At 36.1% G+C, this 26,163-nt stretch overlaps 2 protein-coding genes across 5 annotated transcripts in view; one reads left to right on the top strand and one right to left on the bottom strand.

The window, feature by feature from the left end:
• The window catches only part of LOC126961605 (putative selection and upkeep of intraepithelial T-cells protein 1 homolog), a 206,622-nt gene that overhangs the window by 29,392 nt on the left and 151,067 nt on the right, over window positions 1-26,163 (bottom strand). For all 4 annotated transcript variants that reach the window (XM_050802162.1, XM_050802143.1, XM_050802145.1 and 1 more), the window contains 4 exons: window positions 10,800-10,880; window positions 8,843-9,190; window positions 3,806-4,087; window positions 294-398 (listed from right to left, as the gene is read on the bottom strand). In XM_050802162.1, coding sequence (XP_050658119.1) covers window positions 294-398; window positions 3,806-4,087; window positions 8,843-9,190; window positions 10,800-10,875 — 811 coding nt within the window. In that variant the 5' untranslated portion in view covers window positions 10,876-10,880. The remainder of the gene's footprint in view (window positions 1-293; window positions 399-3,805; window positions 4,088-8,842; window positions 9,191-10,799; window positions 10,881-26,163) is intronic.
• LOC126961625 (selection and upkeep of intraepithelial T-cells protein 1) overlaps window positions 1-26,163 on the top strand; it is a 196,394-nt gene that overhangs the window by 108,866 nt on the left and 61,365 nt on the right. The window lies entirely within an intron of this gene.

The following is a 26,163-nucleotide window of genomic DNA, read 5'->3' as shown; positions in this document are numbered from 1 at the left end:
GAAAATGGCCCAAGTGAGAAGAAATAAGTAATGATGGCTCCGCAAGGATCAGGAGATTTTGGAGGTGACAGCTACTATGGCAGCAGCAGCACTTTCGCTCTGGAGAACCACATAAACATGGAGAACACTAGCTCATCCTGAGATATAACTCAAGATATTAAGACCTTCTTTGGCAAGTACAGCAGTGAGATGCTTTGAGGTTGACACTGTTTTGTGTGAACCTCCTCCAAACACTTGGTATCAAGTAAAGAAGGAATGGCTTCAGAACTCATTACCTTTCCTGAATTAAATACCTTTTATTCTGAGAAACAGAAGAGCAACCACAATGCTCAAATATATCCAAGGATATGAAATTTTATGTGACATCAATGACATATATTCTGATTTGAACAGGATATCTGAAAGAAAGAGTAGAAAGACTTGGTAAGTACAGCAACAGAATTATAAGATTACATTGTGCATGGAAGGTTACTGCTGAAGAAGTAGGAGCCACACTTAAGGTCCCCATTGCACTCCATGCTATAAACTCTGAGCCCAGATGAGGGTTGTCAGTCAGTGAAGCTGAACTAGGGGAAAGAACAGAGTTTGGGAGTTATTGTGTCAAGAATAGAACAGTATTGGATGAAAGGATGAATTCCTACTTCTGTTCCTACATTCTAGTGGACAATCCACGAAAGGAGGGAAATTATAGAACAGAGCCTTGGATGCCACAGTAAATGTTGAATTTGGAAAACTCCATAGTTGTGAGACTGGATCAGAAGTGCCACTGGTGAAATTTTAGAAAGTTTAAAGAAAAAGTAAGAGCTCTAAAGTCACAGAAATAAAACTAAGAAAGACATCTGACATTCAGTGTTTAAATTCCCTGTAGGGAGTTCCTGTGAGACCAATTTAACAGAAAAATTCTCCCAGAAGAGAATATCTAATATCCTGATCAAAATGTAGAAGGAAGGAAGGAAGGAAGGAAGGAAGGAAGGAAGGAAGGAAGGAAGGAAGGAAGGAAGGAAGGAAGGAAGGAAGGAAGGAAGGGATAGGGTCCAGCCCTACTGGGCCTGTGGGTTTTTCTCTTCATGTGTGGAGATGAGAGAGCGTAGAAATAAAGACACAAGACAAAGATATAGAAGAAAAGACAGCTGGGCCCGGGGGACCACTACCACCAAGACGCAGAGACCGGTAGTGGCCCCAAATACCTGGCTGCGCTGTTATTTATTGTATACAAGGCAAGGGGGCAGGGTAAGGAGTGTGAATCACCTCCAATGATAGGTAACGTCATGCGAGTCACGTGTCCATCAGACAGGGGGCCCTTCCCTATTTGGTAGCCGAGGCAAAGAGACAAAGGGAACAGCTTACATCATTATTTCTTCTATGCATTTTTCAGAAAGCTCAACGGCTTTAATACTTTCACTAATTCTGCTACTGCTATCTAGAAGGTGGAGCCAGGTGTACAGGGTGGAACATGAAAGTGCACCAGGAATGTGACCGCTGAAGCACAGCATCACAGGGAGACTTTTAGGCCTCTGGATGGCTACGGACAGGCTTGATGGATATCAGGCCTTCCACAGGAGGTGGTAGAGCAGAGTCTTCCCTAAGTCCCCCGGGGAAAGGGAGACGCCCTTTCCCAGTCTGCTAAGTAGTGGGTGCCTTCCCAGGCACTGGCACTACTGCTAGACCAAAGTCTGCTAAGTAACAGGTGCCTTTCCAGGCACTGGTGTTATCGCTAGACCAAGGAGCCCTCTAGTGGCCCTGTCTGGGTGTAACAGAGGGCTCACACTCTTGTCTGATCACTTCTCACCATGTCCCTTCAGCTCCTGTCTCTGTATGGCCTGGTTTTTCCTACGTTATAATTGTAGAACAAAGATTATTATAATATTGGAATAAAACGTAATGCTACAAACTAATGATTAATAATATTCACATATAATCATATCTATAATCTATTTCTAATATAACTATTCTTATTCTATATATTTTCTTTATTATACTGGAACAGCTTGTGCCCTCAGTCTCTTGCCTTGGCACCTGGGTGGCTTGCCACCCACAGGAAGGAAGGAAGGAAGGAAGGAAGGAAGGAAGGAAGGAAGGAAGGAAGGAAGGAAGGAGGGAGGGAGGGAGGGAGGGAGGGAGGGAGGGAGGGAGGGAGGGAGGGAGGGAAGGAAGGGAGGGAGGGAAGGAAGGAAGGAAGGAAGGAAGGAAGGAAGGAAGGAAGGAAGGAAGGAAGGAAGGAAGGAAAGGAATTGCTGAGTGTTGATAAAGCAGGTAATTCCTCAAATTTCTCAAAGTTTAGAAAATCAGTAAAGTTGAAAGTCAACGTTTGCCCATCATTTTCTGCCAATTACTAGGGATTTGGAGAGTGGAGTTTTAAGATCCTTGTATATAAGATATAAAAAGAGACAAACATGGGTTCCCAAATAATGAAGGAGAGATTGGGAACAGAAAAACCACAGAATTATACAGGCAATACCTCCAGAGACTGGGATTTTCAGATACAGAACATAAAATAAATATCTTAGTGTATTTCAATTTAAGATGATGTGAAGTATAGCAGGCTAACCTACTAAATTAACACCAGACTATTAGAACCTGAGGCACACATGGATTCTAGAAACAACAACAACAAAAATAACATGTAAAAATAGCACAAATCCATTGTCAAGGCATCCCCCCTACTTGGCTATCACCATGACTCAATTTGCTTTCTTCATTTTTGAAAGGCTTCTATTTGAAATTTTAAAAATAAACAGGAAAGGAGCATGAGATCTGAGGTTCTAGATTCACACCTTACCTTCAACAACGCTGATTACTGTTGGTCAGTCCGGGAAACCTAAATGGCTCAGAAGGGAAACGTGGGATTAAAAGGGAAACCAGAAGTAATACTCCCATGAAGTGGCGCAGAAAACTGAAATGGTGAGTTGATTAAAGGAGTTTATTTTGGGTCACAAAGGGACCTAAGCACCTGAAATAGATGGGTTTCTGCTGAACAGAAAGAAAAAAAAAAGTACTTACAGTATTTATTTTATCAGCTTTCTAATTGTTCACTCATGGCTGTTAAGAGACAGGATATTTCCTTGATATTAAGCCTCTGTGAACTGGATCCAGTTAAATGCTTACCTTCTTCTATTCAGAGTAATCTAACAACAGAGGTAAAATTGATCTGAAATCACATCCAAAGACCCTCTGGTAGACACCAATGATGTCTCTCAGGGAACATTCTCCTCCTTCTTCTTTTTTGGGAAAGCATCTCTTGAGAAATGAAACTAAAATAATTCCCTGTCTCTGTGTTAAGCAATACTAGGACCAAACCAGTTTCTGTAATAAAGTACCCTTGTGACATCATAATGTTTAAATCAATATTAATTTTGCATATTGCTTTGTTTTGTAAAACTATTGCACTGGCAATATTTCATTTCAAGCTCAAAATAACATATACTTTATCATTTCCAAATGAGATAAATCAATGGTCTTGAAGGTTAAGTGATACCCAAGGTCACAAAGCCCAAAAAAGGTGAATCTAGCACTCAAAGGACATAAAAACTTTGGAAGCCTTAACATGCTATACAGAACAAGGCTTTTCCTTTAATGATTCTAATATCTTCCATTGTTTAAAATAACTCCTTAGCACCTGGTATTTTCCTTGTCCCAGCAACTTAATACATTTTCAATAGTGCATGTCTACAGCAGTTCATAGTTTATAAAACAACCTCACATTTATTTTTCCACTTAATTTTCTCTTTAGTTGGCCACATTGAAGAAGGACATGAAATTTTATGTGGCAATTCTTCCTTGATAAAACCAAGCCACAAGCACTCACCTGATATGACAATACCTGCCCTTTTCTCTTGACCAGTGACTGGGTTGTAAAAGCAGCAAGTTACAGGACCATGGGTGCTATTTTTTAGAAGAATGGTCATCTTCAAATGTAATAATCCAGCTCCATCCTGAGAGTAAGATTTTGATGAATGTGGAATTACATTCCCACTGCTGTCTCTCCATGCCATCTGGGCTTGTGGGAACCACCCTCCTGAGGTACACTCCACCACAAACCCCTCTGTGCCGAGAACCTGAACATTAATCTGCACATCCAAGCCTACAGCTGGAAAGAAGAGAGAGAAATTACATTATAGTTATGGTGTGGACTCAAGAATTGAGAAGTAAATCAGTCTTTTCATTCTCTGTGCCCTATATATACCATAAGTGTAATGGGGGTGGCCACAATTAGAACAAGAATAATACTTCCATCCAAATCCAAGCTAGCAAGACATCAAAAATATTATCTATAAAAGAAAAGACTGATAATTGGGACTTAACTGTTGTTCTTCAAAAGACCACATGTAAAAAGTGAAAAAAAAGTCACAGCTAGGAGCAGGCACTTGCAATACATCTGGAAAGTAGCATCCAAAATATATTAAGTACTATAAATCAATAAGACAGATAAACTTTGTGTTTTCAATGGGAAAAATATTTGAAAAACCATCTCATTTAAAAAAATATCCAGGTTACCAATAATTATATGCAAAGATGTTCAACATCACCAGCCATCAGGGAAATACAAAGTAAAACTTTAATGACATTCCACTTCACCCCACCAAAATGTCTTAATGAACAGCACTGGCACTGACATTACCAAAGACTGGAGAGGCTGTTGAGCAACTAGAGCTCTCCTATATGGCTGGCTCCAGGACTGTGAATTGGTTTAACCTCTCTGGGAAATTGTTAGTATCTACTGAAACTGAGCATACGCCTATGCTCATGACCCAACACTTTCACTCCTACTTATAATACATAACAGAAATGAGTACTGATGTATACAAAACAAAATGTTCAAAAATATTCATGGCAGTATTAGTCATAGTAGCCCAAAACTGAAAGTAACCCAAAAGTTCATTCACAGCATAGAATACAAGGAAAAACAAAGAAGAAATTTCTGCCACTTACAACATAAACGAATAATGGTAAGCAACTGCACACATATATGTGTGATTCCATTTATATAAGTTTTAGAACAGACAAAACTAATCTATGGAAATAGAAGTTAGAATCTCAGCAAGAGAAGAGTGGTATTGACTAGAAAGAGGTAAGACGGAACATTTGGATATATTTAATATCTTGATCTGAGGGGTGAATTTGTGGGTGTCCCTATATGTAAAAATTTATTGAGCTGTGCACTTGAGATTTGTGCACTCCATGTATATAAAGTATACTGGAATACAAAAATAAAAATAATTTAATCAATCCAAGCCACAGCCAGATTCAGCTGGGTGCCCCCATCTCTCAACTGGCTATTTTGAAATTTGCATCGTCATTTCTTAAGCATATAAATTGAATCAAGTTATTTTGGGGGCATAGAATTGTATAAGTGAAAACAATTTAATAAAAATAGAAATTACGTGTTTCAATTTTGGGCTGCCATTAATGGCAAGGTAATTGTGACCATCTTTCCTGTTGGAGACAACCCAAAAGGTAGATAAAATACAAAAAGCACCTCATAAAATTGGATTAAAAATACAACAAGATAAAGAATCATTACAGGACTTGAATGGGGAAGTGACTGGAATTCACGAAGGTTCTAGCTATTTCTGCCCCTGTAGCATTTACTTGTCAGGAAAGGCAGCAAATATTCTAAATTTCCTCTAGAGAACTTCAGGTAGTAAAAGAAGATCAGAATCCTAAAGCTCAAAAGGATAAAGATCCTAATGGATCGACACCACTCCATATCCAAGGGGACAAAAGCCCATTCCTGGCCTTTCCCCATGTATACCTTTGCTGACTTCATACAGGTAAATAGAAAATAATGAGCAAATAACAGACATGTAGGATAAACAAATTTAGAGATCCAGTATACCATCTGAGGACTAAAGGCAATAAAATTGTACTGTATTAGAGATTTCTACCAAATTAGTAGATTTTAGCTGCTTTTGCCACAAAGAGGGTTACTATGTGAGATAATGAATATATAAATCTGCTTCACTATAGTAACCATTTTACTGTTTATGTATCCTACAATATCATGTTGTATACTTTAAATACAGACAATGAAATTTATTTTTAAAAAATAGAAAATAATGAGCAGTTTGGAGGCCTCTAGAGGCTGAGCGAAGTGCAGCACCTACCAATGCAGAAATCTCCCCATAGAAAGTGAAGCTATGGATTAGGATCCCATATCGTGCCATCTGAAGTAGCAGAGTAAACAGTACTCAGTGCAGAAAGAAATGTCAGTTATCTCCAAATTGCTGAATCAATTCAATAAAGCCTAATTAAATGTCCAAAGGCTTTTGAGTGTGTGTGTGTGTGTGTGTGTGATTTGATAAACCAATGGCATAATTTTTATACACATACAAAGAGACGTACAATTGCACATGTGTGAAATTACACATCTAGTAGTTTATTTATATTATTAATTTAGAGGACTGCTTGTACACCCACAGCTTGAAGTAACTTGCATGTTCTTTAAAAGCATATGGCTAAAATAATTTCTGAATTATCCACACCGTGGAATACTTTGCCATCATAGAAAGAATAGAAAGATTCATATACTGATACAAAATTACTTTCGGGGCCAGGTGTGGTGGCTCACACCGGTAATCCCAGCACTTTGGGAGGCTGAGGTGGGCAGATCACGAGGTCAGGAGATCAAGACCATCCTGGCTAACACAGTGAAAACTTGTCTCTACTAACAATACAAAAAATTAGCTGGGCGTGGTGGCACACGCTTGTAGTCCCAGCTACTCGGAAGGCTGAGGCAGGAGAATTGCTTGAACCCAGGAGGCGGAGCTTGCAGTGAGCCAAGATCGTGCCACTGCACTCCAGTCTGGGCTACACAGCTTGATTCCATTAAAAAAAAAAAAAAAAAAAAAAAAAAAAAAACCTTCAACTCATGTTATTAAGTTTAAAAAAAGGCAAGTTGCAAAAATATATACATAGTATATTAGCAATTATTTTAAAAGTATCTATTGTACATCTGTATGTTTGTATACACATGTACATATATGTTGATGTACAGTATGCTTATGCAGTATATTTGTGTATACACACACATTTATATGTTAAAAAAAAACTCAGGAAGTGGTATCTAAGAAACACATCACATTAGCTGCCCGTGAGAGGTGAAATTTATGGTTTCATGGTTATGGAAAAGAAGACTTTTTATCATGGATTTTTAAAATTACTAAACTATGAATCTTGAGGAAGTTTTTATTCAAAAATAACTACGTAAAGAAAACAAAAAATAAAAAAATCAATTACACTCCTATATCAAAACCATAATCATTAAAACTTTTAACAATAACATCTCATTCATAATTTTACAAACTAACTATAGAAATTTGACAAAAGATGTGCAAGACTTTTATGGGTAAACATATGAAATTTAACTGAAATAAAATTGAAGTAAAATTGAAAAGCTTAAGTAAGTGTTCATTGACAGGACATTTCAATAAAAATACATAGCAAATCTCTTAAAATTAGTCTATAAATTCAATTTTACTTCAATCATAATTCCTAACAGAATATAACTTTATAATTACAATTTATATAGTAAAGCACCAAGGCACTTTTGAAGATGAATAGTGAAGTTGTAAGACATGCCCTATTTTATATTAAGGCACATAACTTGTAGTCATTTAAACAAAGCAGTACCGTCATAGGTCCAGAAGTTATGTCATGATGATTCAATAGAAAAATCAATTAAAAACTCATGAAAATACCCATGCACAGATAAGGACTTGATCAATGACAGAAGTGCCTGACAATTATTGGGAATATTCAATAAATATATAATTTAATAAGGAGAGACATTGTTACCCAGCGTAATGCCTATGTGACACAGCTGAATTTCTACCCTGCCCTAGCTCTACTTACATTCAAGAAACATGGCACCTGCAATAAAAAGTTCCATTTGTACCCAGACCAGCTGAGACTGGTTAGAACCAAGATGGCGGACAAAACAGCTTCAAAACGACAGCGGGCTTCATTATAATCTCATTTCCATGCAAAATGACACCCCACCAGAACCATGACAGTTGACAATCATCAACTGGAAGAAGCCATATAAGGACAAAAGGGAAGGCAGCACTCTGGTTACCAGAGGTTCACTCCCCAGCTCCAGAAAATACATTAATATTCCTCCCGTGAGTTTTAATGTCCAACTTCTTTATTAGAAAAACCCTATATTTTAATCCCCTCACCCATCACTAATCAAGAAACTGATTTGTGAGCCATGCTCCCAATTCTCAATTCCGTGACCATCGAATAAGTTTATACTGCTTGAAACTGACTTTCAGTTTTATGTACTGGCTTTGTGACACTAAACAAGGAAAGACTACATCTTTGACGAGATTAGCTTTGTCAATAACAACATCATTCCCTCATAAATACACAAGAGTAAAATCCATATGGGTTAAGAACTACATTTGAAAAAAGAATTTTAAGAAAGTCAAGTGTCTAAGAGCAATCAGTGTGGTTCCCAGTCTTTGTAAACCAGTTGGGAGTGGTGATCCCAAAACCAGTCCACCTCCATATGTTGTGCACTCTGGGATGAAGACAGCTGGCAGCTGATGTTCTTAAAATTTGAAGAAAAAACAAAAAAAGAACCATAAGAAGTATAATGGCTACTTCTTGGAAAGCAGAAAAGTAAATAGCGCTATTGAGGGGTACAAAGGTGACTTTAACTTAATCTAAAGGAACTATGACAAATTGCTAAGAGTATCTGTGCACTATATTACTCTCTATTTTTTCAAAAAATTCTATTATTATTTTATTATATTTGAAAGTTGTAAATTTTAAAAACTATTCATGAATTCGGGGTCATGGAATTGCCAAGGAAATCTGAAGAGGACTCTCCTGTCCTTACCTGCCACCCTCAGATCCACGATGCCTTCTTCATAGGTGTGGCCATCTTTAAAGAAGCAGTGATACTGCCCACCATCAAAAACAGTGACGTTGTAAATCTGGAGGGTAATTTTGCCTTCTTCTAGTGCATCCTTCAGGAACACTGTGCGATTCATGTAGTTCTGAATGCCTTCTCCAGAGTGTTCTTCCCCATCTTCATACAGGTAAATCATTTGGGAATGGCGATCCTGAAACCAGCCCACCTGCATGAGCTGTGCATTCTGTGGTGGGGACAGTTGGCAGCTGAGCTCAGCCTGGCTGCCGACCATGACCACGTGGTGACTCCTAGAGCTACTCACAGTGAACTGCTCTGTGGAGAGTTGAAGACCAAAGATTTAGTCTGAAGACTACAATAGAATGCTCTCCTAGATCCTCTTTTTTGGGATGCTCTGACCTTTCTTCTGATTCTTGATGTTGTTCTGACTTCAGAACTTTGCTCTCAGATATATCTTTACTCTGATGGCAGTGTTTTTCCCCCAGACGCTCATAGCTGCCTCCTTCTCATCACTCAGGTTCCATCTTAAAAAACTACTCCTTAAAGAAATGTTTTATGATTGCTCATTCAACATTTCCCGAAATCACATTTCCCCAGCACATATCACTATCTGATATTTTATTTCTAATTCTTTTCTTCATTTTCTCTCATGACCTATTAATATGTAGGTAATGAAACAAAAGAGTCTCTTTTTTCATTCTTTTTTATATCCTCAGTGCATAAAGCATTACCTGAACATAATAGGCACTTCATAAATATTTAAAGAATGAATGGAGGATGCTCCAATTGTCAAGAGGTGGGATGTGGAACCTGATTATTTTACAATCTTTACTTAAAAAATATACCAGCTACTTTTTCTAATATCAGTTTTTAGTGGGCTAAAAGTGGCCACAACAATTTTTATGTCCCTTCCATGAAGCAAAAAGTATGACTGTTCCTCTTGAATTAGTGTGTTCTGTGATTTCTTTATTCAGTAGAATGCAGCAGAAGACATGCTGCAATAGTTTCTGGGCCTGTTTTGATAAAAGAGCAGCAGCCATTCTTTCCTGTTGTAACAATATTTCTTGAAGCCCTGAGCTGCCTTATACGAAGTCTGACTACCTTGTGACCACAATAGTAGAAAATCCACATGTGGATAGATCAGTTGACAATCTCAGCTAATCCCAACCTTCCAGCCTACTCCACCAAAATGCCAGACACCTAAGTGAAGCCACCTTGAGCCCTTCAGATCATTTCCTCCACCAGCAGATACACCAAGTGACCTCAGTCTATGTCACATGGAGCAGAAGAATCACCCGGGTGAGCCCTGGCTGAAGTTTCTGACCCACAAAATTGTGGATAGAATAAACTGATTGTTATTTTACATCATTAATGTTTAGGCTAATTTGTTCCAAAACTGTAGATAACTATCACATGGGTCCTTCCATACCTTTAGCTTTTGCTTCTCTATACTATGTCAAATTCATTTCTGTCTCTGCTAAGAATGTTTACCCCTCTCATCATAAGTAATCTGAATTATAAAACCTAATAGTCCTCTGCTCTAAGAAAAATTTGTGGACAGCTCCCACTCACACTAACTTCTTTATGGAAGTCCTGCTAATCCTATAAACTTATAATCCATATGGTTACATAAATAATTGTGGTGTGTTCTTAAATATAAGATACATTTATTATGATTTGCCAGTGAGAATTTAAGCTTCCTAAGGAGACATGTTAAACATTTATCTATGTTGTCTCATAGGCACATCATTGCAACTCTGTAGCATAACAATTGAAATAACATTTCTTAATCTTAAGCTGTTTTAATACTCATTTCTACCACCGAAACTGGAATATAAGGGTAAAATCTGTGAAATAACAGTGAGAAGCTTGCTCATTTTTTTCAGTGTAATTTGCACCATGAAAAAGAAATAGATATCCCTACCTGAGGTGAGTACTGTTATCTGTAAGAGAAGAATGGCCACAAAGTATCCAGATAAAGAGGAAAATGCAGGCTCCATCACACCTGGAAAACAAAACCATAATTACAGTATCAGGAAGCAAGAACCATGGTAACACAGGGAAAGAAAAGAAATAAATAATTTTCAAATCTTGTCTTTTGAGAGAATTTCATTTGATGTGCAACCAAATGAGCTCATCAAACCTTAGGTGTCAGGTCCACTGAAATGATCTCTTCTCCCCTTTCCTTTATATGTGTTGACTTGGCTTACTGCCTTTATCAGGTTAACTGTTCTGAAAGGAACTGTGGTAGATAAGAGCATAAAAGATGTCCAGAAACCAAGCTATGCGCATTCCCACATTCACTTGGCCCCACCTGCCCCTTGACCTATGCTACTTGCTTGGCTGAAAGCCCTGGCTGCTGCTGCCAAAGTTGCCTCATTTCCTGATGCAAACGATGATTTGCCTTCTTTTGTTGGGGAAGGGCCAGTTTCAGCAAAACATGTTATGGGCATGGTCTGACCTAATTGGATCCATGGAACTTCTGGTTCTACCCACCACTCCCTCATTCAAAGGAAGGTGAGACCTAGATTCCCCAGTAGTTTCCCAGAGTGCCTGGTTAAAATAACTCATTTGTAAAGGTGTGTTAAATGCCTATAAGATAAAGTTGGATGAATCCGATACAAGAAATAGGAGGAAGCGAGCAGATAAATGCTTCTTCTTTCTTGTTTCACATACTAATTTTCCCCCTCACTTTTGCTACCGATTATTACACCACCACCCTACCCCTCACCAATAGAGTGTTAGTAATAAGTTTAGGCACAAGCTGTTTTTCTAGGAATCCAGATAGAGGGGGAAAAAAGACACTGCTAAGATATGGAGGTACACATTTGCATGCTGGATTGCGGGGTATATATTTGTTTTCATACACTCAGTAGCTATGCAAAGTTTGGTTCATGAAGGACCTCAAATACGTCAATGAATAAAATGTTAGATTTATCCCCTAGAAAATGGTGTGCATACATGCAAAATATAAATGACGTAATTCCATGGTGAGATTTATGTTTTATAATACAAGAATATAAAATAATGTACCAAAGGAGAGAAAACCTACAGGTTAGATGGCTCTTGCAATTGTCTAATCTATTCATTAAAAAGCAAATGAGATTGAAAAGAATAGAATAAATGAAAGCAGTGTTAAATGACTAAGAGAGTGGAAGGACAAGTCACAGAGTTGGAGAAGATATTCACAAATATTCAAATGATAAAGAGTGCATATCCTGAATATTTATTTTTTAAAATGTTTAGTTATACAAATTATTTTTAAGGGAGCTGAACCAGTAGAAACACAAGTAAGACACCTGAACAGTTAAGTATAGAAAATAACCAAATAGCAGTAAACATAAGATAAGGTGTAGAACCTCGTTAAGAATCAGGAAAATGCATATTAAAACCATAACCAAATTTGAAGTGAACATATTTGGGAAAAAATAACAATACAACAATAAAAATAATAAAAATTATAAAACAGCATAATAATTATTTATATACATTTATGTTGTACTAGGTATTATGAGTAATTTAAAGATGATTTAAAGCATATGGGAGGGTGTGCATAGGTTTTATGCAAATACTACATTTTATATAAGGCACTTGAGCAACCAGATTTTGGTATTTGCAGAGATCCTGGAACAAATCCCTTATGGATACCAAATGATGACTGTATAAACTTAGAACTTCCATCCAGAATATCCATAAAGAATTCTTATAATTTTATAAAGACAGAAAAATTGACAAAATTGCTTGAGTCGACACTTCACAAAAGAAGATATCTGAATGGCAAATAAGACATATAAACATGATCATCATTTGTCACCAGGAAATACAAATTAAAACCACAATAAGGCACCTCTGCACATTTGAATAGTTGAAATTAAAATGACTGACAATATCAAATGTTGATGATAATAAGGAGCAAGCAAAACTGCTGGGTATTTTTGGTGGAAGGATAATATAATGCAATTGATACAATGCATTTAGTTCAGGAAGTTCAGAGGAGCAGCACTGTAGCCAGTACACCAAACTGACAAGGACAAAAAAACAGAAGAGGAGGAAAATTGATCAATAAGCAATCAGTTATTGACCAGAGACCAAAACAGTAAGGGTTTGAGGAGGAAAATTGATTAATAGGCAATCAGTTATTGACCAGAGACCACAACAGTAAGGGTCTAAACCAGCATTTGTTTACATACATGAGGACTAGGCAAATAAGCAAGTATTTTTAAGGATAATGACAGCCAGGTGTCTTATAATGTGAGAAAGGAACTACAAATATAGAAAGGAAGTTAGAATACATTCTATGATATTGAGTTGAAATTGGAGCAATCATATAAAGTCATGGGTTTCAATAGATACAGGTAGATAGAAAATTAAGTATTAAATACATATGTGTGAATAGTTAGATACATAGATATTCTGAGTTCTGTCCACTGGCAGCACCCAGGAGCAATAGCTAGCAGCCAGATCTTGGTCTCTAAATACCACTCCATTCTCAACACAACCAGGTTCTTCCGACAAATAATTGATTCCAGGGTGTGTTAGTCTATTTTGGCATCACTAAAAGAAATACCTAAGGCTGGGTAATTTATAAAGAAAAGGGGTTTAACTGGCTCATGGTATTGCAGGCTGTACTGGAAGTGTGACTTAAATAGAGTCTCTGAGCCTATTGGAGCTCTTTTACTATTCTTGCAATGTTCATAAAAATTTGAAATTATTTCAAAGTTTAAGTAATAAAAAACTGTTACTTCTACACAAATAAGAATGTTGGTAAGCTACAGAATTATAGCTTTTTTAAAAGCCATGAGAGAGCTAAGAACACAAAGAAACCTAATAAACCAAATTCCAGAAAGTGAGGACACCTTCCTAGGTGAGAAGAAACCTACAGCTGATTTCACCTCTGGTAAAATTATGAGAGAAAAGAGAATCTACCATGAATAGGAGTAGTGCACAATAAGCTAAATTGTTAAGAGTCATATGTGGTCTGGGGGAAGAGCCCCTGCCACAGAGAAAATCTGTATGTTCCACCAATTCTTTATCATGGAAACTCAATTATTACATGGGAATAGTATACCAAAGGATGCAGACAGAGCACAAAAGGTGAGAGAGATTTTGAGGCATGCAGGGCCTTCCCCAAATGACTGCTGAAGATTCAGGGAAAGACAGATAAAGTGTGGTAAATCTTCCTAGAGACACCCTCATCAGTCACACTACACTGGTCTTCTAATGGCTGAGGGCTGGAAAAGAGAATGGAGAAAGATTGTCTAAGACACAAAAGAGCTAAAGTATGATAGGAGAGCAAAAAGAATTCCTTGGTGAACCAGAAAGCTGGCAATTGAACTGTAAAGCAGAGAGAAAGAGAGAGTTCAAAGTTCAGGAAGATGGCAAGTGGATTGAAGACATCTTTTGCAACTTGCTGGTCCTTGAGTCTTTGACCCTTTTAAGGGGAAGTCCTAATTCCACTGAAAGACTTTGAAGTAAGTGGTGAAACTGAATCCAACTAAAGCTTAAACTGCCCAAATGCAACTCAAATACAAGTTACATTGGCACAGTTCCCCATATTAGCAACCTGACAAAAGAAGAACATATCCTTTTATAAGTAGAATTAGCATTAGTATTTACTCTTCATTGTCATGTCAATGTCTGACATACAAGCAAAGTTTATAAGACAATAAAAAGTAATAAAATATGACACATTACTAAGAGAGGAAAGAATCAATAGAAGCAAATCCAGGGATGGCCTAAATGTTTAGTTCACCACTTATAAACGTTTTAATAAAACTATAATAAATACAATAACAGATCTATTTAGAAAAGCGACAACTTGCATGAGCAGATGGAAAATTTCTTCAGATAGGTATTATTTTACAAAAAAGAATGAAATGAAAATGCTAGACACGAAAAATATGATATTAGATATAAAGAGATAATTTGAGGGCTTAACAGACAGGACACAACTGAGAAAGGAGTGATGAACTTAAAGAGAGATCAAAAAAAATTATTTAAACTGAAATTAAAATAGAAGGAAAAGTAAAAAAGATAGAAGAAAGCATTTATGACATTAACAGAAAGGAAAAAATTATATGTATAATCATCTCAACAGAAGTAGAAAATAATCATTTGACAAGATTCAACTCTTACAATAAAACTTTCAAAATCTGAATAGAAGAAAACTCATCCCTTTAAAATATACAATTTATGATAACATCAAAAATTAAATACATTTGAATAAATTGAATAAGTAGAATATTTTTATAATGAAAACTGAAAAACATTATTTAGAGATATTAAAGATGACCCACATTAATGGATAGATATATAATGTTCATAGATTTAAAGACTCAATATTATTTATAAATCTGCTTTTAATCTATGGATTAAACTTAATCTCCAAATTCAAGTCGTCTTTCTGAGGAAACTGACATAATTTATATAAAATTTTATAGAAAAGGTCAAGATATAGAATATCTAAACATTTTTTAAAATAACAGATTTGGAAACCTAGCATTAATCAATACAATGATCAAAATAGTGTTGTATTGTCAGAGGGATAGTGTTGTACTGACAATGAATTCTTGACAAAGATGCAAAGTACAGAAAGTTCAGATCTATTTCTAGACTCTCTTTTGTTTCACTGATCTATTTGTGGGCTTTTACATCAATAGCACAGTCTTGATTAGTGCAATTTTATAGTGAGCTTCAAAATCACATTCTCCAGCTGAATTCTTTTTCAAGAGCCACCATGCAACTATCTATGGAATTGGAGAAAAGGCAAATCTTCTAAAACCAACTATTCTCCTGTGGAGAATCAACTTCTGGCTTACTACTAGAGTCTGGTAGAGATCGAATGCCTAATAATGAGACACTAAGTGATCATAACGATCTACACTGGCTAATGAACTGATTGGCCAGCAGGTCAGAATCTTGGAATAAACCAAGTTGGAAGATTAGTGACAGGCAGTCTTGGGTCATGTGTGAATGTGCTTCTCAAAATGAGCACAAAATCTTGACATATTTGTGAATTATTTACATAGTTATCCAAGGCTGTCTATTGGAGAGGAAGTCTTCAATAATCAAGTGGAGAAGGTATCTCATGTTGTGAATATCAATCAGGCCTCTTTTCTGAGAAACTCTGGTGCTTGTTTAACGGACTTATGTACAAAACGGCCATGGTGGTGGGATAAAAGTTATGCATAAGATCAACAAAATGGACTTTCCCTCCCCATGATTCTTCTATCTACTGAAACCACTGATTGCCCAACTGTCTATGGTAGAGCTTAAACATGAAGTCTCAGATTTGCAACCATTCTCCACTGACTGATTATATTGGACTTCTTCCACTATAGAGAGAAGATCAATTTTTCTCCACTGGATTAGACAATTATCCTGTATATGTGTTTGTCTTTCTTGACTGCAGTGCTTCTGCCAGCATCATCAAGCACAGACTTATGACATTTTGTTGTCATTATGGTATTCAGTTGAAAATAGCTTCTGACCAAGGAACTAATTTTATCATAAAACAAGAATATCAATGAGTTCCTACTTATAGAACTGGCCAATCTCACCACATATATTCCTTTACATGGAAGCAGCTGCTTTTCCAGACCATTGGAATGGTCTATTGAAGACTCAGTTATGGTGCTAGCTGGAAACACCACCTGCAAGGCTGCAACACTCCCCCATAAGATGCAGTCCTTTCTTCAAATAAATAAAGTATATGTGGTGTTTTTTAATTATATTGCCATAATGCATAGCTTCAAGACTAGAGAGACAAAAGCAGAAGAGGTTTGTTTCTCTGTCATACCCAATAATCCATTCATTATACTCTCACTTCCCATTCCCACAGTTTTCAGTTCTGTCAGTCTAAAACGCTTCCCAAGGGAGGAGTAAATTCACATGAGTGCCAACATCTGTCCTGGTGATACGGAAGTTGAGACTGCCACCTGTCCAAATTGGGCTCCCATTGCCACTGAATTAACAGACGAATAAAAAGGGAATGATTTTCAGCTATCAAGGGGAAATAGACACCATCAAGACAGAAAGAACCATGCCTGGAGTCGGAGGACTTTTTTAGATACATGTAATCACTTCAATTCAGTAGTAAATGTTAATTAAAGACCTCAGTAATGCAATAAAAACAGGGTCAGTTAGGGGCTTTAGGAATAAATATTTGGGACTTCCCACCAGATAAAGAGGCCCAATATGCAGAGGAATGGCTGAGGGAAAAGGAAATCTGAATCAGATAGTGGTAAACATTATAAATATTATTTATAACTAGTTCTTGGAGAAGAGGACTGTATCAGCTATGCCCATTTTCTCTCTTGTTGGGGAAGTATTACAGGCATACTCCACAAAATCTTTTCTTGTAAGACTGGGTAAGAAAAAAATATGTACTTGAAACCCTGGTGATCAGAGTTGATCAAAAAGCTTGCTATTCTAAGAAACATGCTTCCCTTTATAATACAGACATATGTCCACTAACAGAGTATGAATGCGCCCTTTCAATGGTCAGCCTCCAGATCATCACACTGTGGTCCACTGATACTCAGTCTCTGAAGTTTCTGAAGAATGCCACACTATAAATCTGAGGGAGACCAGTTTAAATGATGCTAGTCATAAAGAAAAATCAGGATGAATCATTGTCTTAAAGAAAAATGAGTATCCCTTGCTCTCATTCTGAATCTGGACATATTTTTTTTCTAAATTCCGTTTCTATTAATGTCTACAACCAATCTGACCAAAGAGAAGGCAAACTTGTTTTTGGTAGCTGCCCTTCTCAGCATCTATTTGCCTCTGCATTAATTGTGAGACTCAAAGTATTTATCTTTGTAAAGGTTCCAAAACTGGTCAATAGCAAACTTCCCTTCTTGAAGCAGAGCAGCATAGTAGCTCATATACTAGAAAAGTTAGATTTTTCTTAAAAATTACAGAATAAAATCTGAGACTCATTGCTGCCTGACTGGAAGAGAAGCATTAGCCTACTCACCTGTGTATGATTTGATCAATCCAAATTTTCAGCACGTCCTTACTCCCTCTGTGTTCCCAGAAACATCACCTTGGTAACTAATGCTGCTACGTGGTGAGAAAAGAGCAGGGAAGTACTGAAATAGCAACTAGCTCACTCACAGTGAGTGATTCAAATCAGCATTAAGTCAAGCCAAGGCAAGTCACTGCAGCACCAAACATAGCATAAACACCAAAGTATCAGCGAAACTCCTGAGCGAAGAAAATCCCCTCTCAAAGATAAGCACACAAAATTCAATTTGGTACTTTTTACAGCTTTAATGAGGTATAATTGACAAATGAAACCTATGTATATTTAAGGTGTGCAACTTGATATTTTCGTATACATATACACTGTGAAATAATCACCACAATCAAATTAATTAATACATAAATCATCTCAATCACCTGACATAGTTAACTTTCTATTTTGGGGTGCTAAGGACACGAAAGAACCACCCTCTCAGCAAATTTAAACTATATAATACAGTATTGTTAACTATAGTCCTGTTGCTGTACATTAGCACTCTAAAACTTATACATCTTGCATAACAGAAACTTTGTACTCTTTGAACATCACCTCATTTTTCCTCCTCTTCCCGGCCCATGGTAATCACCATTCTACTCTCTGCTTCTGTAAGTTTGAATATTGGAAATTCCATGTGTAAGTGTAATTATGCAATATTTGTCTTCCTGTGACTGGCTTATTTCATATAGCCTAATGTCCTCCAGATTCATTTATGTTGTCACAAACAGAAGGATTTCTTCCTTTCTTAAGGCTGAGTAATATTTTACTCTCTCTCTCTCTCTCTCTCTATATATATATATATATAACTTTTTTTATTATTTCATTCATTGGTAGACATTGAGGTCTTTTCCATATCTTGGCTACAGAGAATAATGCTGCAATGAACATGGAGGTGCAGATATTTCTTCCAAATACTGATTTTATTTCCTTTGGATTTATAGCTGGAAGTGGGATTGTTGGATCATGCAGTAGTTGTAACTTTAACTTCTGGAGAATGTTTCATACGGTTTTTCCATAATGGCTGTACCAATTTACATTCCTATCAACAGTACAAGCATTTCCTTTACTCCACATACTCTCCAATACTTACTATTTCTTTTTGATAAGAGCCATTCCAGTAGGTGTGTGGAGATATGTTATTGTGGTTTTGATTTGCAATGCCCTGATGATTAGTGATGTTGAGGACCTTTTCATATCTTCTTTTTATATCTTCTTCTGAGAAATGTATATTCAGGTTCTTTGCCCATTTTTTTGTTGGGTTATTTGTTATTGTGTAATTAAGTTGAATGAGTTTCTTGTAAAATATGGATATTACCCACTTATCAGGTGTATAGTTTGCAAATATTTTCTTACATTCTTTTTTTTTGAAATCTTGTGGGTACATGGTACATATATATGTATGGGGTACATGTGATTTATTTTTATTATACTTTAAGTTCTGGAATACATGTGCAGAATCTGCAGGTTTGTTACACAGGTATACATGGGCCACGTGGGTTTGCTGCATCTATCAACCCATCACCTACATTAGGTATTTTTCCTAATACTATCCCTCCCCTACCCCCTTCACCCCCCGACAGACCCCAGTGTGTGATGTTCCCCTCCCTGTGTCCCTGTGTTCTCATTGTTCAACTCCACTTATGAGTGAGAACATGTGGTGTTTGGTTTTCTGTCCTTGTGTTAGTTTGCTGAGAATAATGGTTTCAAGCTTCATCCATGTCCCTGCAAAGACATGAATTCATCCTTTTTTATGGCTGCATAGTATTCCATGGTGTATATGTGCCACATTTTTCTTTATCCAGTCTATCACTGATATGCATTTGGGTTGGTTCCAAGTCTTTGCTATTGTGAAGAGTGCTGCAATAAACATATCTGTGCGTGTGTCTTTATAGTAGAATGATTTATAATCCTTTGGGTATATACCCAGTAATGGGATTGCTGGGTCAAATGGTATTTCTGGTTCTAGATCCTTGAGGAATCGCCCCACTGTCTTCCACAATGGTTAGACTAATTCACACTCCCACCAACAATGTAAAAGCGTTCCTATTTCTCCATGTCCTCTCCAGCATCTGTTATTTCCTGACTTTTTAATGATCATCATTCTAATTGGCGTGAGATGGTATCTCATTGTGGTTTTGATTTGCATTTCTCTAATTTCCTCTTTAATCCTCATGATCTCAGTGATGATGAGCTTTTTTTCATATGTTTGATGGCCACACAGATTTCTTCTTTTGAGAAGTGTCTGTTCAGATCCTTCACCCACTTTTTGAGGGGTTGTTTTTTTCTTGTAAATTTGTTTAAGTTCCTTGTAAATTCTGGATATTAGCCCTTTGCCAGATGGATAGATTGCAAAAATTTTCTCTCATTCTGTAGGTTGCCTGTTCTCTCTGATGATAGTTTCTTTTGCTGTACAGAAGCTCTTTAGTTTAACTAGATCCCATTTGTCAATTTTGGCTTTTGTTGTCATTGCTTTTGGTGTTTTAGTGATAAAGTCTTTGCCCATGCCTATGTCCTGAATGGTATTGCCTAGGTTTTCTTCTAGGGTTGTTGTGGTTTTAGGTCTTACATTTAAGTCTTTAATCCATCTTGAGTTAGTTTCTGCATAAGGTGTAAGGAAGATGTCCAGTTTCAGTTTTCTGCATATGGCTAGCCAGTTTTTCCAACACCGTTTATTAAATAGGGAATCCTCTGCCCATTGCTTGTTTTTGTCAGGTTTGTTGAAGATCAGATGGTTGTAGACGTGTGGCGTTCTTTCTGAGGCCTCTGTTTTTTTCCATTGGTCTATATTTGTTTTGGTCCATGCTGTTTTGGTTACTGTAGCCTTGTAGTACAGTTTGAAGTCAGGTAATGTGATGCCTCCAGCTTTGTTCTTTTTGCATAGGATTGTCTTGGGTATGCAGGCTCTTTTTTGATTTCATATAAAATTTAAAGTAGTTTTTCCAATTCTGTGAAGGAAGTCAATGGTAGCTTGATGAGGATGGCATTGAATCTATAAATTACTGTGGCAGTATTGCCATTTTCATGATATTGATTCTTCCTATCCATGTGCATGGAATGTTTTTCCATTTGTTTGTGTCCTCCCTTATTTCCTTGAGTAGTGGTTTGTAGTTCTCCTTGAAGAGGTCCTTCACATCCCTTGTAAGTTGGATTCCTAAGTATTTAATTCTCTTTGTAGCAAATGTGAATGGGAGTTCACTCATGATTTGGCTGTCTGTCTATTCTTGGTGTATAGCAATGCTTGTGATTTTTGCACATTGATTTGGTATCCTGAGACTTTGCTGAAGTTGCTTACCAACTTAAGGAGATTTGGGGCTGAGATGATGGGGTTTTCTAAATAAACAATCATGTCATCTGCAGACAGAGACAATTTGACTTCCTCTCTTCCTATTTGAATGTGCTTTATTTCTTTCTCTTGCCTGATTGCCCTGGCCACAACTTCCAGTACTAAGTTTAGTAGGAGTGGTGAGAGAGGGCATCCTTGTCTTGTGCAAATTTTCAAAGGGAACGCTTCCAGCTTTTGCCCATTCAGTATTGTATTGGCTGTGTGTTTGTCATAAATAGCTCTTATTATTTTGAAATACATTCCATTAATATTTAGTTTATTAAGAGTTTTTAGCATGCAGGCTGTTGAATTTTGTTGAAGGCCTTTTCTGCATCTATTGAAATCATAATGTGCTTTTTGTCATTGGTTCTGTTTAAGTGATGGGTTACATTTATTGATTTGTGTATGTTGATCCAGCCTTGCATCCAGGGATGAAGCCAACTTGATCATGGTGGATAAGGTTTTTGGTTGCTTTTTAACTCTGTTGATGGTTTTTTTTCATTGTGATGCAGAAGTTTCTTGGTTTGATATAGCCTAACGTGTTTTGTATGTTTTTGTTGCCTTTGCATTCAGTGTCATATCAAAAAATTCATTGCGAAAACCAATCTCAAAATGCTTTTTCCCTATGCTTTCTTCTAGGAGTTGTAACGTTTTAGGTCTTATGTTTAAGTCTTTAATCAATTTTGAGTTGATTTTTTTATATGGTGAGACATAAATGTCCAATTTACTTCTGCTACACGTAGATATGCAGTTTACCCAATATCATTTGTTGAGAAGGCACCCCTTCCCCCATTGTTTTCCTTGGCACCAATGATCAGTTGACAGTAAATGCATAAATTTGTTTCTGAGGTCTCTATTCTGTTCTTTTGGTCTGCATGTCTGTTTTTATGGCATTACTATATTGTCATGTTATTTTGGCTTCGTAATATAGTTTGAAATCAGGAAGATTGACATGTCCAGCTTTGTTCTTTTTTATTTAACTATTGATAACAAAATTGTTTTAATGGTAAGTGCAAAATTTAGAAGGGCAGTCATGCATCAAAAACACACAGAACAAAAAAATGTTAATTTATATAATAAGAAGAGAAGAGAAAATGGTATTATACTAAATTTAGTCTACCATCCTACTGCAGGGAAACATTACAAACGTATTGTCATCTATACTGAGTCATAATAATAGGCCTTTTAAATGTTAATAAGAAAGACTGAGAGGCATATAAACAATATACAACATTTGAGTGTGGTAATTCAGATTGCATTCCTTTTGAAAAGGCTTTATGATGCAGTTATTGATTCATCAAGACGAAACTGTTTTCTGTGTCTTAACAAGCCTGGCTTCATGCTACACAGACTTCTGTGGGGTTGACTCTTATTTGGAACCATTTCAAACTAATTAGCACAAAGAGAAACGGTGGTGTTTGTAAGTACCACAGCTCTGGTCCTGTTTGAACAGCTCTTCTCCAAAATTAATTCGGTTGTAGCCCTGCATGAATAATAACTTTATGGCAACAGTTTAGATAAATATATTGTTAATCAATGCCATCTTTCTGAACAAAATGCTGGAGCAAATTTTACATAACAACACAAGGCAACATAGAAAAGTGAGTTTGCGAAGCTTTGAAAGACATAGTTTGCAGTTCAATTTTGTTTCTTTTTTGCAAATGATAAGTATTTATTCATTTTTCAATTAATTTATTTACTTTTGTTTATGGTGTTTTATGATCCTGAATTATTATCACACAGTTGAATAGTAATTGCCAACCAGCCCAAGGTTCTGGGGCTGGGGGACCATTGCATACTCGGCTTAGCAGGTTTATAAGGATTGACAAAGGCTGGGAACTGACTGGACAATGCAGAGCTTTAAATATTGACATTTTTTAAAATGGTCAATAGTCCTGTCCTTTTATTTTCAACTTTTATTTTAAATTCAGGTGGTGAATGTGCAAGTATGTTACATGCATAAATAGTAAAGGCATAAATTTGCATATGTTGACCCAGCCTTGCATCCCAGGGATGAAGCCCAGGTATATTGTGTGATGCTGAGTTTTGGAATATGAATAGTCCCATTACCCAGGTATTGAACACAGTACTCAACAATTAGTTTTTCAACCTTGGCCCCTACCGTTTCCCTTTCTAGCAGTCCCCAATTTATATTGTTGCCATCTTTATGTCCATGAGTACTCAATAATTTAGCTCCTACTTACACATGAGAACATGTGGTATTTGGTTTTCTGTTCCTTCATTAAGTCTCTCAGGATAATGGCCTCCAGCTGCATCCATGTTATTGCAAAGAACATGATTTCATTCTTTTTCATGGATGCATAGTATTCCATGACAAATATGTACTAGGTTTTTTTTATCCGATCCACCATTGATGGGCACATAGTTTAAATCCATGTCTTTGCTATTGTAAATGATTTCCTCTTTAATCTTCTTTCTAAAGTTTGCTTTGGCTATTTTGGGTCTTTCATGACTCCACACAAATTTTAGAACTTTCTATTCCTGTTGAGAATGTCAGATTGATATTTTAATAAAGATGTATTGAATCTGTAGATCATTTTGCATAGTATGGATTATTTTTAGAAGCAGGTTCTCACTGTGTCATCCAGGGTAGTCTAAAACTCCTGACTTCAAGTGATTCTCCTGCCTCAGACTCCCAAAGCACTGGAACTGAAGGCATGAGCCACTGTGCCTGGCCTACATTTTAGCAATACAAATTATTCTAATTTATAAATATTGTATGTCTTTTTATTTATCCATATTTTCTTTAATTTTCTTCATCTATATTTTATACTTTATAATGTATAAGCTTTTTACCTCCTTGGTTACATTTATTCCCAAGTATTTTATTCATTTTGATTTTTGTGTGCTAAATTTGTATTTTGCAATTTCACTAATTTTTTTATTAGTTCTAAAAGTTTTTTATTGAGTCTTTAGGATTTTCTACATGTAGATCATGTCACCTGCAAACAGAAATAACTTTACTTCTTTCTAATTTAGATATCTTTTATTTTTTTTTTTTTTTTTTTTTTTTTTTTTGGCCTAATCGCTCTAGCTAGAACTTTTAGTAGTATGTTGAACAGAAGTGGTAATAGGGAGCCTCCTTGCCATGTACGAGATCTTACAGGAAAAGCTTTCAGTTTTTCCACATTGATTATGATATTATCTATGAAGTTTTCATATATTGTCTTTATTGTGTTGAGATAAAATGGATAGAACACTCAGACCAAAAAAGTTATAAAGAAACAGCTAACTTGAACATTGCTACATACTAAGCAGACCTAATAAGCATATTAAACTTTCCACCTAACAACAGAAGAATATACATTTTTCTCGTGTACATAGAATGTTCTCCAAAATAGATTACATTTTAGATCACAAAACAAGTTATAGCAAATTTAATAAGATTGAAATCATTCCAAATATCTCTTCTGGCCACAATGGAATGAAACTAGAAATCAATAACAGTAAATAAATGAGAAATCTTACAAATACGTAGTAACTAAAAACACACTCTTGAACAACCATTAGGTAAAAGGAAAATCAAAAGAGGATTTTAAAAATATCTGAAAACAAAATTATAAAAATAACATACCAAAACTTAAGGTACACAGCAAAAGCAATACTAAAGAGGAAATTTATGGTAATGAACACCTACATTAAAAAGAATAAATATCTCACATTTAAAAACCTAACTTTGCACCCCAAGAAACTAGAAAAAGTAGAACAAACTAAGACCAAAGTTAGCAGAAGAAAGGAAATAGTAAAGATTAAAGCAGAAATAAATCAAATAGTGAATAGAAAAAAAAAGTAGGAAAAATCAACAAAACTATTTTTTAATTAATTTTTTAAATTTTTAATTAATTTTTAATTAAACAATGCAGCAAACTCGTAGCTAGGCTAACTAAAGAGGAAGAGAGAGAAGACTCAAATAAATAAAATAAGAAATGAAAGATGAGACTTTACAATGGATGCCTCAGAAATAAAAAGGATCACAAGGGACTATAATGAACAATGATACACCAACAAATTGGACAACTTAGAGGAAACTGATAAATTCCTAGCATCATATAACCTACCAAAACTGAACCAAGATGAAATAGAAAGCCTGAGCAGACCAATAAAATTTAAAAAGGTGATTTATCAAGAATTAAATACTTTCCAACAAAGAAAAGCCTAGGACCAGACACCTTCACAGGTGAATTCTACCAAATATTCAGAGAAAAATTAGAACCAATCCTTCTTAAATTCTTCTCAAAACATAGAGGTAGATGAACTACTTCCAAACATTTCATGAGGCCAGCATCAATCTACTAGCAAAGCCAGACAAAGATACCACAAGAAAAGAAAACTACATGCCAATTTTTCTAATGAACATAGATGCAAAAATTTTCAACAAAATACTAGCAAACCAAATTCAACAGCATGTTAAAAGAATTACACACCATAACCAAGTGGAATTTTCCCCTGGGATGCAGGTGTGGTTCAACATATGCAAATCAATGAGTGTGATGCACCATATTAACAAAATAAAGGATAAGAAAATATTATCCTGATAGACGCAGAAAAAGCATTTGACAAAATTCAACCTCTACTCATGATAAAAACTCTCAACAAAATATGTATAGAAAAAACTTATCTCAACACAATAACTGCCACATGTGAAAATTTGTATTTTATTTTGTCTCTGATAATTCTCTTTCTTCTGGATTAAGAATTTTGTACCATCAATTACCATTATTTTCTAAATACTTATGGGGTTAAAACAACCCTAATATTTTCATATAAACCAGAGAAACTACAGGATTCTGATCCCCTGACAATTACAATCAAGGGCACAGAAAATATAAAGTATTTCAAAGTTATAGAGTCCAGACTGAGGATCTACTATCACATCAGCAATTGAGAGTGGGTACCATACTTTCCCACCAAGGACTCCTG

This window comes from Macaca thibetana, chromosome 1 (assembly GCF_024542745.1).
Source record: "Macaca thibetana thibetana isolate TM-01 chromosome 1, ASM2454274v1, whole genome shotgun sequence".
Taxonomy (NCBI): domain Eukaryota; kingdom Metazoa; phylum Chordata; class Mammalia; order Primates; family Cercopithecidae; genus Macaca; species Macaca thibetana.
The sequence above is the reverse complement of the archived record's forward strand: the minus strand, read 5'-3'. Positions and strand labels throughout refer to the sequence as shown.